Genomic DNA, 14,663 nt, shown 5'->3' on the forward strand with positions numbered 1-14,663 from the left:
TATTTAAGTGCAACAGATCTGCCAGTTTGCTGTTTTTGCAATTCAGCTTTTGTGTAAGAGAATAAAGCGTTTTACAGAACGAGCTTCAGAGCTTTATTTTATCTTTAGACAAACTGTATATGAAAGATGGACGTAATTTATAGGTCTTTTTTCTCACTTCGACTGTCTCAGTGCTTTTTATACAGGCATCATTTAGAGCTCGCTTCACAGCCCTGCTGCCCGGATTTTAACTGGCACCAAGAAGTATGAGCACATTACTGCAGTACTGGCAAACTGACACTGGCTGCCTGTTAAGTTCCATATTGATTTCAAAATTTTGGTAATCACTGTTAAAACATTAAATGACTTTGCTCATGAAAAACAATTCCATCCATCCATCCATTCGTGTTCTTCAGTAATAGCTTTCCTATGTAACACAGGCAGTAAAATGTTATGTGTCGTAGATATTTGAAGTCTTTCCAGATATGGTTCCTTTGGGCACATAAAGGTTTGTGGTCTGATGCATGTTGGTGGTCCTTGACATGAAGAAGTTTGAGAGCTCTTTTCAGTTTGGCCTCTGGGATTTAAATTTCTGCTTTTCTACCTGACAGCAGTTTCAGAAGAGTCGTCTTCCAATCCAAGCAAATACTTTCCTGCATACTCGCAGTTCAGGCCAAAAGCTTGTTTTAGTGGAAAGCATGAATTAGCTTTGATGGAAAAGCTGCAAGATTTTCTATGAGTATTTTAATAGTATATTCTCTTCTTCACAGGACCCAAGTGAGAAGTTCTGTGTGTGTGTGGAAAATTGGTGGATTTTCCTGCAGACAGTGTCGTTGTAACTAGCATTGCAATTAGCATAGAAGGCAAATTTGTTCAACTGAGTGCTAATTAGTTATAAGCAACAGTTCAGTTTGCACAGTTTAAGATTTATGGTGATATATTCAATTCAATTTGGATTCAATTTGAGTAAAAACATAAACGGGATATTTTTGGATATTCTGTTCTATTTTTATAACAAACCTTAAAATATGAGCTTAACACATGGCACATCTTTTCATGTCATGCTCTAGAGATGGAAACTCTTGTCTGATAAACACAGACTCTTTTGTTTTACTCTCATGTCTTGGGGAAATGGGGCCAGCTGAATGCAGCAGACTCTGCTCAGGCACAGCTGGATCCAATAAGAGCATGCCCTGGTGTTCTGTTTACCCATTCCATATATTACAACAGGAAATTTGGGGAGGAAAAGAGTGATATAATAGTATCAAATACTACTATATTCATTTCATTTCCCTACTAACAATGCTGCTTCAACTACAAAAAGAATGATAACATCTGAAAGCACACTGTTTTGATGTTCAGCCCAGAAATACTTTGTACTTTGTTCTACTATAACAATAGTATATTATGTTAGTTCTAGGCTATACTCTGTTGTCTGTGCGCGTGTAAAGACTACTGCACACCAAATCTACCTAGCTGTACCTGAACCTAAACTTTACAGTTTAGTCTCACAGCTCTTGCCTTAAATATTCCTACAGAAGGCAGCTGTGGGAATATTAACTTTACAGACTGGTAAAGTTAAGAACTAGCTTTCAACAGTGTGGATCATTTTGTAGTGACTTTTTTTTCTCAGGCATTTGTGGAAACAAAGTGAGACAGAATATTGGACTGAAATTTGTCAATGGTGACAGAAAAGGGAAAATAAAGTTAATAATATTGCTCCACTGAGTTGTTTCAGTTTGTTAATATTTAACATTTTCAAGTATATTGGCAGTTTTCTCAGTTTTCCTTTTAATGTTATTGTGCTACGTCACACAAACAGTTATTGAATGCAGGTTTTTAAAAAAATACACATTATTGCGGCATGCATACATACATATAACCTTTTTTCCCCCTCTACACTCCGGCATAATACAATGCACCAGTCATCTGGTTCATCCTGATATGCTGCACCAGTTCATGTATCGGCCATCTTTGCTACTTTTTTAGAATATATTATAAGTGAGTGCACTGAACGCAATAATGCAGTGATAGGGTAACTCAAGATTTTAACCCTCTTTAACAGTGTAATAATAATAATTTGAAGTTGTGCTAGAACACAAAGACTGAATCTGTCTGAAGGCCACATTAGATGTGGTAATTATTGCCAATTCCTTACCCCGTGGAGCTGCAGAAAGACAGACGCTGCTGCCAAGTCAGAGGCATTGTTGTGGTGACATTTGAGTGGGGGATCAAACCGCTGATGAATAATCCATATTGAAAAGCTGCTCTTTCTGCCAAATGTCAAACAGCAGCAGGAGCAATTGTTCAAGGAGCGGACTCTAAAACTCTTCATTCAGCATCCTCATAATACTGTGTCACACAGTGTACTAGTAAAGGTGGCGATGCAGCGTGTGCAAAACAAACAGTGGTTTAATAACTGAGGTTTCAAAGGATTTCCTCACTCACTAGATTGCTCATTTTCTAAACCAGTCCTGTCATAATATGCCACACACTACGTTTGACTGTCAGTAGAAGTACTAACAGTTTACTTTCCTGCAGCTTTGTATTCATCGTCATCACAGCTTCACAGCTCGTCTGTGAATTGCTCTTCCGTCATGGATTGCACCCTGTGATGATCTCTGATCTCTGCAGCTCTACAGAACATGTCACAAGTCCAGAAACCCTCATTTTTATCTTGTGCTTTGAATGTGCAGCAAGAATGAGCCAACATCAGCTTCCTGCTCCCCTTCTGTTTACTGCAACAGATGAAAAGAGAGCAGAGTATTCTGTAAAGACGAGGGCTTAGCTGATTTGTTTTGCATTGTCATGAATTGGCAAACTGACTCTTTATAATTAGCCTGCCGCAAAGCCAAGCAATGTTTCAGGGCTTGCAGCCTGTCTCCAGTCCCCATAAAGAAATATTTGAAATTAACAAAAAGCAGCTTCCATCTGGTAGAGATTCACAACTTGGACTGTGTAGCTGAAACAAATTGTTGTATCCCTGTGGTCAGCATAGATCTGGCATATAGAACAGATGCTCAACCACCCCCAGGCTTCCATAAAAACACACAACACCAACATACACCTCTGCGCATCCATTCCCTCATGTCATACAGTGACTCACACTGTTATGGTGGAATAGATGCAGGTGGATTCAGTCTCCCCCAGCATGCTTTAGTGCTGGAAATAATACAATATGGTATTTTAGCTTTTTAAAAGATTGAAAAATACATGAAGAATCACATCGAAATGGGGCAGGTGCAGGACCTAACACAAACAGGCAACAAAAGAAGAACATCAGTGTCTTGCACAGTGCTGGGTTCTGGTTTTCCATATATACTGCATGACAAAGAATGTAAAGATCTGAGCTGCCCTATTCTTCACAGTAATTCACACTGCAGATATGGAATAGTTTGGAATGTGATTTTTGCCTTCTCCTTGCATAAGTTGCTTTCTCTGCCAACTGCTAACAAGTACACAAGCTCAGCCTGTTGATTAAAGATTAGGAGGTTTCCCTCTTCTTTTTCATATCCTGGATTTTCATTCATTCAAATCTTAACACTTTTCTGTGACCAGTGCAAGAATTAACTTGAAGTTTGAATCCACCTGTGCGTATCCGTGGGGCAAAATTACAAAGACATCAAAAGTTAATGGCTCTGGAAACAGACACTGACCATTTATACACTGTAAGTGGAAATAAATTGCATCACCCTGCCCTAAAGAATGTCTGAATCACTGAACTTCCCATGAGGATAGGTAACTATTGTTCACTTCATTTGTTTTGTTTTTGCCCCAAGTCAGAGACAAGAAACTCGATTCTGAAGACTTTCCATTATCCAATTCCCCACAGCACAGTCTCGCTTATTTGAAACCTTACTCCTGTGTAACAGTGTATCAGCAGCACCTACGTATGCTACTTTCAGCTGTGTAAGAGCGATTCTTTGTTTTTCAAGGATTTAGGTAGTTCATCCATTAGCAGTATCTGCAAATGTGACGAATGATGTGTTTGATTTGATTATACCTTGACTTTAAAACAACAGTGGACATCACAGCACTTTCAAGACCTTATGTGACTGTACAGCAGCAAGTGATACTGCTCAGTAATCTACAAAGGCCTGAAAGGGGGAACTGTTTCTTTAGCCAACCTGTAAATTCCTAACAGATTGAGCTTCTGGTTGAAGGCCTTGTTTTTGGAAAAGCAGCTGAAAGAAGCTTGTAACACTGCAGGATTTCTTTCAGGCTAAATACATTAGCAGATGGACAATGGGGTCAGTGATCCGAGGTTTACTTGTAACAGAGAAGCACAAAGTCCTTATCGAAGGAGTCTGTGAATTACAGTGTGACTCGTGTTTGCCAGCTTATGCTTAGCCAAGCGTTATGGTGTACCACTTTGTTCTGTATTGAATCTACTGCAAACGTGGCTGTTAATATCTTAGAATATCAGCAGTCAAAGCTAAAAAAGAAACACGGGCTTATTTTAGTTGTGATAACATCCCTCTGCAGGACTAAGAATTGACCTGACAAATCATGACACCCCAATTTAGACATCTTTATTCTAAATGTACAAACACCACAAACAGAAGCTTATTCAGTGTGGTACGGCGACGCCGGATAACGTCTGCAGATGTAATCTTCAGGAACACCAGTCTCATTTATCTGTCATCCGCTTGGGGATTCGAGGAGCGCCTTTATCGGGGTTCCGCAGAAAGGAATTCGCAGAGACTGCAGATGAAATATGGACGGGTTATTTTCAACAGAATCACTACTGGCAGCCTTGAGAGGAGGAGATAATTACCACTTTGACAAGCTTTGATCACAGGTACAGTTATGCTCAGAATGTCTATGTTGATAGAACAATGAGATGACGGCCCAGATGAGTGTGGCCTAGTTTTGCTTCTTAGATTATGAATAGAAGTACTGTCTAGCGCATGAAGATGCAAGAACTAACAAAATAGGGGTAGTTGATGTGGCATAGTTGACTGTCCATAACTCTTTTGATTTGTAGAAGTGGAGAAGAGCTACTGCAATGCTCTGGGGGAAAATGTTGTGGGTAAGTCATCCACTTGTAAATACTGTGGGTGGAATGAATCACTGTGGTTTCTTTTTTGTCAGAAGGCAGCAAATTATTCAATAGAATGACAGATGGATCAACGAGCCTGGAGTCTTGCTGGAGTCGATTTTAGCGAAGTAGGTGTGGAGTCACGAGGGGTAACACTGGTGGGAAGTAGGAAAAAAAAAATCAAGATGAAGATGTAACCTTGGCATACAGAAATAAGGTTCAGTTCATTGATATCTCTTTGAAAATGCATCCAGACCAAAGTAAACATGCCTCCCACACTACCTGCCAGAACTAAACTGAGATGCAGTGTTTCTTAGCAGGGCCACCCAGGTATAGGAAGGAAGAGCTCTTTATGTTTGTGTGTGTTTGATGGTCAAACAAGTCAAATGAGTCAGGTTTTGCCTCTCTGACCTCCGGAATGTAAACAACAAACCTTATGAGTTTTCAAGTCAGTGTTTTGTTTATGTTACATAGTTTTTCAGGGTTTGCGAATGTATTCTTCCACCCCTGCAGGACTCATTTATATTTTACCTCCTCTTGTATCCTGCTCATTAGTCCTGCACTGATGTTGTTCTCCTGGAGGCTCAGATGCCTCAGTGGAAACTGTGTCCTGCAAAGCAAAGCCCCCATGATGTCATTTCCTCCCACATCGCTGATGCAGTTCTTGTCTAAATCCACCTGCTGCAAACTCATGTTCTCTTTCAGCATGTCAGCCAGCAGCCTGACCCCGGGGTCACCCAAGTTATTTTCGTCTAGGATGATCTGAGTCAGTGAGCTGTTTCCTTTTAAGCTGTCAAAAAGTTCCTTCCAAGCTGCCAGATCGGCACCGCTGGTCTGTGCTAGCCCTAAATACTGAAGATAGGAATGGGATCTCATATATGATGCTAACACTTTCACCCCATCACTGCTCAAACCATTTCCTCCAATATCCAGCTCTAAAAGTGTAAAAAGCCTGAAAGAGCTCCATCCAGAGGGCAGCTGAGGTAGCATATTGTGTTCTGATGGGAAAAGCATAGCCTGTTGGATAGCAGCAGCTGCTCTTGCTGTTTGTTCCTGCAGCTCAGCTATTCCGTTCAACAGGGTCAGCACTCCATGGTCACGCAGTTTGTTCCCAAACAAGCTGTAGAGAGAGAAAATAGAGGTTACTGTGGAGATTTATTTTTGAGCCTCCATGAACCGCTCACTTGAAAATGTAGCTGTGTGCACCCTGATACTAAGTTTTCTCTCATGTGACATCTAAGTTCAGGCAGAAAGCCTTTTTTTTTTTTTTTTTTTTTTACACCGGATGACACAGGATGACACAAATGGTGGATTTTGTGTGTGTGTGTGTGTATTTCTGTTTTGCAGTAAAATGGAATCTGCAGAAAACTGCAGAATGTCCTGATAATTTGTTACACCTTTTCCTGTTGAGGGGTTGATGTATTTGGTATGTTAAATGCAGATTTAAGGTTTTTGAATAACTGAAGAACTGAACTGGTGCATTTGGGAATAATGCTGAAATATATTCATGTGTTTTCACAGGTAAATTATTTTTAAGCCCTTACAGGAATATCTTAGCCTCTATTCCCCTTTAAGAGATGAAGATACACTTTTCATTGGCTGTATTAGAAATAGTCTGCCAGCTGAAAATCTCATCTCATTTGTTTAATCTGTAAAAAGTGAAGTCTCAGAATAATTACGCAGAGTCACAAGCTTGACTGTCGCCAACAAAGGCCTTCTAGAAATAGAGGGGCCAGTCTTTCTCACCACTCTGCCGCTGTCTCGATAATTTGCCTTCACTTACCGCTTGTTTGTGGGTCTCTATGCTTTAAGTTTTGGCTTCAGTAAATAAAAACAATCAAAAATCAGGATACTGACTTGATGATTAAAAAATATCCAATATTTCTTTGCCTTTAAAAACTCTTGGGTCACCTTTGCAGTATGTTTTATTGTTTGCACTGTGAAGCATCAGACCTTCAGCTGTGCAGCAACTGTGTTCTTTACTTGGTTTTAAGTAGTGAAGTTGTTTTTCTAACCAAGGGAAGAATGCTTCCATCATTCCCTTTGGTTGTCTTCTGTGGTTTAAAACATATTTTGGTCTTGCTGTTATCGACAGTGTTTTCCTGTAAGAATGGGCGAGATTTCTGAATTGTTTTTGCTATCATAGCCTAAAGCTGGGCTCTCTCACTTGCAAGGACATCTCTTTAGACCTCGTGTGGAGAATTCCACTGGAAAGTACCAAATACAACTTCATCATCTCCAGACTTTTATCTGCCTAATGCATCACAATAATAATAAGGAAACCAATTCAATATAAGCTGCTGAAAATGGGGGACTGTGTATAAAAATGGCTGAAATTCCCACACAGTTAATGTGATACTTATATATCCATTACTTTGGTTGCTGTGTTTCTTGGATTTGCTGCATTTTTATACTATCTCTTCAGTTCCGTTCATATTCCTGTCTCTCTCTTTTTTTAAAAAAGTGATATTCAAATGCTTTTAGATGGGGGCATGTTTTCTGAATTCTAATGTTATTCTTTGTCAGATTTTGATAAGACACAACTCAGTGGAGCGTAGGACTTACTGCAGGCCTTTGACCTGGGGCTTCACTCTCAGAACGTCCAGCAGAATGTGAGCACCGTAGGGGCCAATGAGGTTGAGGTTGAGATTGAGTAGTGTGACTTCAGACAGACTGCTTTTTAGTGACCCCGCCAGGCTCAGCAGAAGGTCATCTGTGAGGTCCGTGTTCCTCAGAACCAGCTGCTCCACCTCATCAGACATGCTCAGCACTGTCATCATGGCATGAAGCTACATTTACAAACCAGGAGAAAGTCACAGAAAACTGTAAGTCCTTCTAAAACGACAGTGCGGGAAATGAAACTGTTATAATGCAGTGTCGCTATACTGTTATCCATAAGAACAGTTTCTTACTGTGAAACTAGAGCACTGTGCTGTGTGGAATATATATTTTATATCTGTGAATTCTTCTTTTCTGTAATCTTGTTGTAGAGTGGTGCAGAATGCGAGAGCACAGAATTGCAAAGATATGATACAGACAAAAACATATTACATTTAACTTCTAAGTTAGCTCAATTACAAGAGAAGCAGCTGTTATAAAAATACAGAAATCACATTTGCACAAGTGCAGATTATTATTTTGTCCTTCATACAGAAATGCATTTTGCATCTGAGCCCTGAGAGGAATATTAACATTAAGCATTTACTGTTTGTAAATGTGCGCAACAGCACACAATGTGAGATGTGTTGTCGGGTGGGAAAGAGATGTGGGGGAGACAGGTGCTGGAGGTTTTCTAAACACAGACAAGATGAGAGTCCGGAGACATATGGTCTGGCTGTCCGGCCACGTCTACTTTGCCATTTTGCTAGACCTTGAGGAATTTTTCAGGAACTGTTGGAAGCTTTTTCATCATGATAGGTATGACCGAGTGAAATGCCTGCCTGCCCCAGATAAAACTCAGCGACCATTTGAACAACTCGTCTTTGTATTCAAAGCCCAAATAATAGAATAAATCCTCTGAATTCATCCAAATGAAATAAAATCAACATTTTATCTTCCAAATCAGTGTTACATGCCTAAGACATATTGCCACCTTTCTGTTATCAGGGTAGATTTTACATGTTGGACAAGTTCCTCAGGGGGGACGTTTGTGCTTAAAAGCTAAAAATATGAAGCAGTAATTAAAAGAGAAAATGGTGGCACTCAATAAAAGCCTGTGTTTCTCTCTGTGTAAACACTACATTATTTAGTGAATAGCTGGAACATGGTAATATAGTCAGAGTGTGGAAAAACATGAACAACCTTAAAGCTAGTTGAGAAGTGGGACAATGGAACGTGCATTACTTTAATGGGCAAATTGTTTTTTAATGTTGACATTTCATTATATTATTTGGCAGATACAATTCCTGCTCTGACAAAAACACAGAATGGAAGAATCTGCTTGAATCGAGGCTTTTGGCAGTGATTTAATGCCAGGAAAGCTTCTGGCAAAAACACAGTTTCACCACAGTAATTTGTGTTATACACACACCTGTGCCTGCAGGTCTTGCTCTCTAACGGACTCTTCCGTGCCAGCGCTCTGATTAACCATGTGCTCTTCTTCCTCTGGCTTTCCATCATGCTGCAGAATGGTGTCACTTTCTGCACTGAGCTCCACATCTGAGCGTTGAGCTTTGGGGCCCGATGACAGCCTCTTCTGGAGCCGGCACCTCTCCAGGACTTGGCATACAGAAAGAAAATTAAACAACTCAGGTGCAATAAAACCAACTGTCCTGAAGCCAAGTGCATGCAGTGATATTGATATCCGCGGTTAATTTGAAAATGTAAATAATACAATCTAAAATTCAGTTTGTGCCTCTGTTTGAGCAATAGAGAAAGCAGATCAGCTAAAATTTATGCACACAGGCATGTGTGTATCTGCATAACCTCTCCCACACGTCATCCGTCTTCCTTTAAGCAGACATTTCTCAATGCATCACTTTCTTGCAAATTCAACCTTTTTCTGCTTAAGTGTATTATGTAAATCAGCTACAGCTCTCCAGGGGGATTCCACTTTGGTCCTACTGTGCTGCGGTTTCTTTACTCACTGTTTGCCTTGAACCAGTGATGTTTGCTTGGGCCTTGCTTCAACGCAGCACTCATTTCCACACATTCTTCATAGAAGTCCTTCAGCTTTTCCCCATCTCTGTTTTTCCCATTTGATCCAAGGCCCTTCTGTTTCTCTCTGTTCTGCTTCGTCAGTGCTTCCTCATCCTGCAATGAATCTTTAAAAAGAAACACTCTTTTTCTTTTCCGTTTTCTTTCTCTGCAAAGAATATTAAATGGAGATACCACAGGCAGAAGGCTTGAAGGTCATCTGTATCTCCCCTTGAAAGGCCAGAAGATTCTATTTTCCCCTATTTTTCCATCTTGTCTTACAGGAATCAAACCAGATAAAAATTAAAATTTGCATACCGGGAAATTTGCTTATCATCTTCGATGGCGGCTGCCCCGTATGCAGGATTGTGACAGGGCTGGTTGCTCTGTCCTGCTCTCGTCTGGCAGACAATGCCTTGTCTTCAAATTTTTCCATCACTGTTGACCTCGTTGAGCTCTTGCCGTCTTGTCTCTCTTCTCCTCTGTCATTTCCAGCTGTCTTGCCTTTGCTCTCCTTCTGATTAGTTTGACCCTTGCGTCGTTTCTTTTTGGAGGTCTCTTTAATTCCAGCTACAGGAAGGTCTTCGCTGTCTGTTGATCCTCTGCTGCCCTCCTTGGTGTGTTTTCTTGTCCTCCTCACTGATTTCTTCACAGGTTTTGCTGGGATAAATAGAGGGGATGATGGACATGACTCGATGACGCCTGCTTTGGAAACATTAGAGACAAAATGAGAAGGAAAAAATGCTTTGTGAGACATCTTGTCTTTAAAGTAGTTGATCAAAAGCAAGGACTGGGCCTGATATCAAAAAATGTTGATGAAAAGCTTTAGGAAGTAATGGAAAATTGAGACCCTCATTTCCAGGCTTAGTACCATTGCCAGTGCTCTGCTCGAGAGAAAGATTTAAGTTCTCCTTTGCGCCGTTGTTCAGCTGCTGGCTAGAGCTGTATTTGGTTCGGAGACTTGTGCATCTGAAAGGGATGGAAATGTGCTTTCATTATATTCTACCTACTGTACCAACATCACCCCCTGATCTTTTAAAATATGCTTCCTTTTTCCTCAGTGTCCACCCACAACACATTATATCTGCAAAACAATGGATTTACCCAACATGTTTTGACATTTGGTATTAAATTCTCATTTTTCTGCCAGTGCCATGCTGTCTGTCTCTCAGAGGATGTAATCTTACCTGTAGCAGGGTATCCCACCAGCCAGCCAAGTCAATCTGAAGCAGCTCTTCCTGCCCTGCTGGAAGCCAGGAGTGTAGCGGTACTCACAGCAGGAACTGATCCTGGTCACCATGATGCCATTGACATAAAAGGAAGCACTGAATGGGTAACCTCTATGTCTCTGAGACAAAAACTGGAACTGCTCTGAAAGATACAAGCAGCACAAATATTAAGATTGTAGATATTGTTTGATCTTTTTAGAAGGTAGTCTTGTTTGGCTTTTCTTGCTGCAGGTCATCACATTTGGTAATGGTTTCTTATGCATTTGTCTTGTGTTACAAACGGCTTGTGGTCCACAAAAACAGCGCCCAAGTGTTCTGCACTTCCTGCAGTCTCATGTGTCACACAAAACCCTCCTGCAACACACCGCTCACATATTCTCTCTCTTTCTCTCTCTCTCTCTCTCTTGCACACACACACACACACCAGGACACACACACACACACACACAGCATACACACACACACACACACACACTCACACACACACACACACACACACACACACACACACACGCACAAAACCCACAAAAAGACTTGGGGCCAAAACACTAGTCATAATTGATAGCATCACTGGTTGCATTTGGAGATTGAAATCACTTTTATGATTTTAATCAAATTTTACTTTATCTTTGCTTATTGTCTTCATGTGGTGATGTTTGGCAGTGCTTCTATCTTTAGTTAAACACTGTGTTCAATCTTTTGCTGCCTCAACTGGTTTAGTTTAAAAGTAGGCCTAAAAAGCACAGAGTTACAGCGCTAGTCTACCTCAAAATCACTCTGCAGATTCTTCTTCCTCTGGCCTGTAGCGTTATTTATTCTTCTAAATTGCTTTGGATTGAGTTGCCCAGTTTTTGGTGACATTGGCTGTAGAGATACAGTATCAGACTTCTGTTAAAAATCTTGGCTCCAGACAGAACTCACCTTGTGGTGCTCAAAGTGCCAAAAAATACATTTGAGAGGTTCACCAGCAATGTGTTGTTTCAGAAATTATGATTCAATAAAAACAAACACAAAAAACATTAACTTTGGTGTGAGCAGTTTCATTCAGGAACTCTTTTCTCTTTTTTTTCAACTATGTCCTCTAACCAAACCAAAGGAAGTAATGTGGCTAGCTAATGTTACAACGCAGACAAGAAGACACCAGAGTCAACAGAAGTTCTTAGAAGACACCATCAATGTTAATGTTGTTTGCTTTGTTGTGCACAAGCTTTTTGTCTGGGCTAGACCATAGGCTTCCCTCAGCTCAGTGGGATTGGCAGGTGTAGTTCAGTGGAAGGAAAATAGTTCTCTGCATGCTATATCTCCAAAACTGAGTGACTCACACTGAAACTATCTAGATGGATAAATGGAACCAAGGTCAGAAAGACAACATGTTTATTTGATTTTAGAATGAACCTCCACTTTGACAGCACTGGAAACATACCACATCCTGGTTGGTTTTTGCAACTCCCATTTGGGAATAGTAACATTAACTTAGAAAGAGACCCTTTTTAGGTGCAATCAAGAGATGCAATACTCAAAACAGGACGAAGATCCAAGTGCAATTTATGTTGCAGTTCCAGCCATTGATTGGTGTCTCAAAATATCTTTAAAAGAACAGATATGTCAGACAGTACAAAAAAGGCTATTTTTCATTTTATACTATCTATTTCATTTTATTCTGCTTAGTCAATTCAAAGACAGTGGGAGGTGGAGTCTATCCCACCAACAATAGAGCGAGAGGCAGGGTAAACCTTGAACAAGTTGCCATAATCACTATTTAAACTAACTTAAACCTTCTTGCTAAAAGGCAACAGTGCTACCCCGCTCCTGAAAAAAACATACTTTATTAAAATGAACTTAACTGGAAACAAAACATTATGTCAAAATGTTAGATATAACTAAATCTGTATGTAATGTCACTGCACTCTTGCCATCAAAATCACATATCACTGTGTATATATAGTGTAAAACCAATGCAATAATAGTCACGACATATCTCATTGACTTTGTGGGATCGACTGTTTGGATTGTGCTTCTGTGTATTGTCTGCTCCTTTGTTTTATTCCTACCAAGGATTTTGTAAACACATCACACATGCAGTCTGAAGCAGAAATCCATAACCTCTTTCTTGCCTGACATTGAGATTCCTTCCCTGGAGTGATGCTTGTACAGTGTATATCAACATGTACCGACTGCAAAGATGAAATAACTTGTCTTGTCTATTGACTTTTTTTTATGCGATGACAGTGCATCAGGTCACACATCAGCTTTTTATTGGTGTTCGGCTGAAATTCTGCCTCAGGGCAGTGTTCTCATCATTCTCATTAAAATCTTGCTTTGATGAGGAATTAAGCTTGTGGCAGTGGACACTTTAATGCCACTGATTTCTTTCTCTTACTTTGACCCCCTTAATGGCAGAAAACACCTTAAAATCTCCAAAAGGGAGTCAAATATAAAGAAATATAAAAAACGAATTTCTGAATCATTGTTGGCCATTCAAACGATACGGTTTCAGCTTTAGCAGTTCCTACCGCCTGGAGCTACGAGGCCTTTGAAGACACAAATATTCTCTCCTCCATTGACTTGCTGGAGTACTTTCAGTTCATCCTGAGTTGACCCAAGCCCCAAATTCCGATGTCTTTGTCCAAGGTAGGTCATTGTCACAGTAACATTGGATTTCTTTGCCTCTTTTTGTGTCTTAAGGCTGCTCTGATAAGAAGAGGGCAGAACGTGCACAGTGTAAGAAGAAGGGTTTAAAACATGTTTGAATTTGTTTTTGTTGCAAGCAAAATATCAGCCTACCTGTTTTGCAGTGTGACCTCCTGTTTTCTGAGAAGCCACTGAGGAGAAGGATCCTCTTCGTTTGTCATATAGGTAAGGGCACGACTGACTCAGACTGCCTCTGATTGAGTTCAGGCTTGAAGCCTTAGCTGTGATGGCTGGGAGATAAACATCACCTTTTCCAGGTCTGCTAGAATGGGCTCCAGGCTCAGTCAGCTACATGAGACGATCAGAATCAGAATACTTTATTAATCCCTAATGAAATGATTTGGTTACAGTTGCTCCAAGACAATAAGAACAGTAACAGACTGAACTAAATTAAATAATGCAATATATTACAAAGTTACAAATTATAAGAATACAAGATACATGCAACATTTCAAAGAACGGTTTAAAAAGAATACTTTATTTTTTCATAGCTCATCAATGTTATCGAAAGAAATTATTTACAGTTACGCTACATTCTGCTTCTCTACATATATTGGTAGCCACAGATATCTATGGCAGCAAAACATAAATAAACAAAAATAAATAAATAAATAAAAATAAATAAAATACAAGGTGTTGTAAATTTTCTGTGTCTCCCTCTCCCAGTCTGTTTGTATTACTGTCATTCCCACCTATGATAGTGTAGCTGACATTGTTTTCACTCTGTGGCTCTGGGTCTGTATCAGTTAAAATATGGTCCTGGAGACACCTACTGGAACTACCTCAAGGTCTGTTTTGAACACTTTCACATGTCTGTCTGCCTGTCGTTGCCATGCAACTGCATCACAACTGTGTTTGATAAGACATCAAACTTTAACTGAGGTTAAAAATAAATAAATAAGTTTGACGACAGGTATTGCCTGACCAATGAGTATTACTTACTCATGTAATAATAATGACATGTTAATAGGCATTGCACACAGGCATAGTAGTCAGTGCTGCTGTCAAGGAACATAAAAACATGTTAAGGTGCTTCTTCTGCATCATGGTTCTTGTTAAACAGCTGGAGTTGCTTCGTGGGAGCCCAG

At 40.1% G+C, this 14,663-nt stretch overlaps 1 protein-coding gene across 2 annotated transcripts; it reads right to left on the reverse strand.

Annotated features, from left to right (window-relative positions):
• Positions 1–4,549: 4,549 nt before the first annotated feature.
• On the reverse strand, positions 4,550–11,029 carry LOC102314469. Of its 2 annotated transcripts, none has more exons than XM_014335681.2 (7): positions 10,843–11,029; positions 10,527–10,624; positions 9,974–10,357; positions 9,607–9,783; positions 9,051–9,238; positions 7,586–7,809; positions 4,550–6,140 (listed from the first exon to the last, which is right to left on the reverse strand). In XM_014335681.2, the coding sequence occupies exons 1-7, from the start codon at positions 10,953–10,955 to the stop codon at positions 5,537–5,539; spliced, it is 1,788 nt and encodes a 595-aa protein (XP_014191167.2). In that variant the 5' UTR covers positions 10,956–11,029; the 3' UTR covers positions 4,550–5,536. The 2 variants fall into 2 exon arrangements, with proteins under 2 accessions (XP_014191167.2, XP_042079359.1); XM_042223425.1 differs by having other exon boundaries at positions 9,974–10,360.
• Positions 11,030–14,663: the final 3,634 nt, after the last annotated feature.

Source organism: Haplochromis burtoni, unplaced genomic scaffold (assembly GCF_018398535.1).
Source record: "Haplochromis burtoni strain Fernald_Lab_line unplaced genomic scaffold, NCSU_Asbu1 Contig_111, whole genome shotgun sequence".
Lineage (NCBI taxonomy): Eukaryota > Metazoa > Chordata > Actinopteri > Cichliformes > Cichlidae > Haplochromis > Haplochromis burtoni.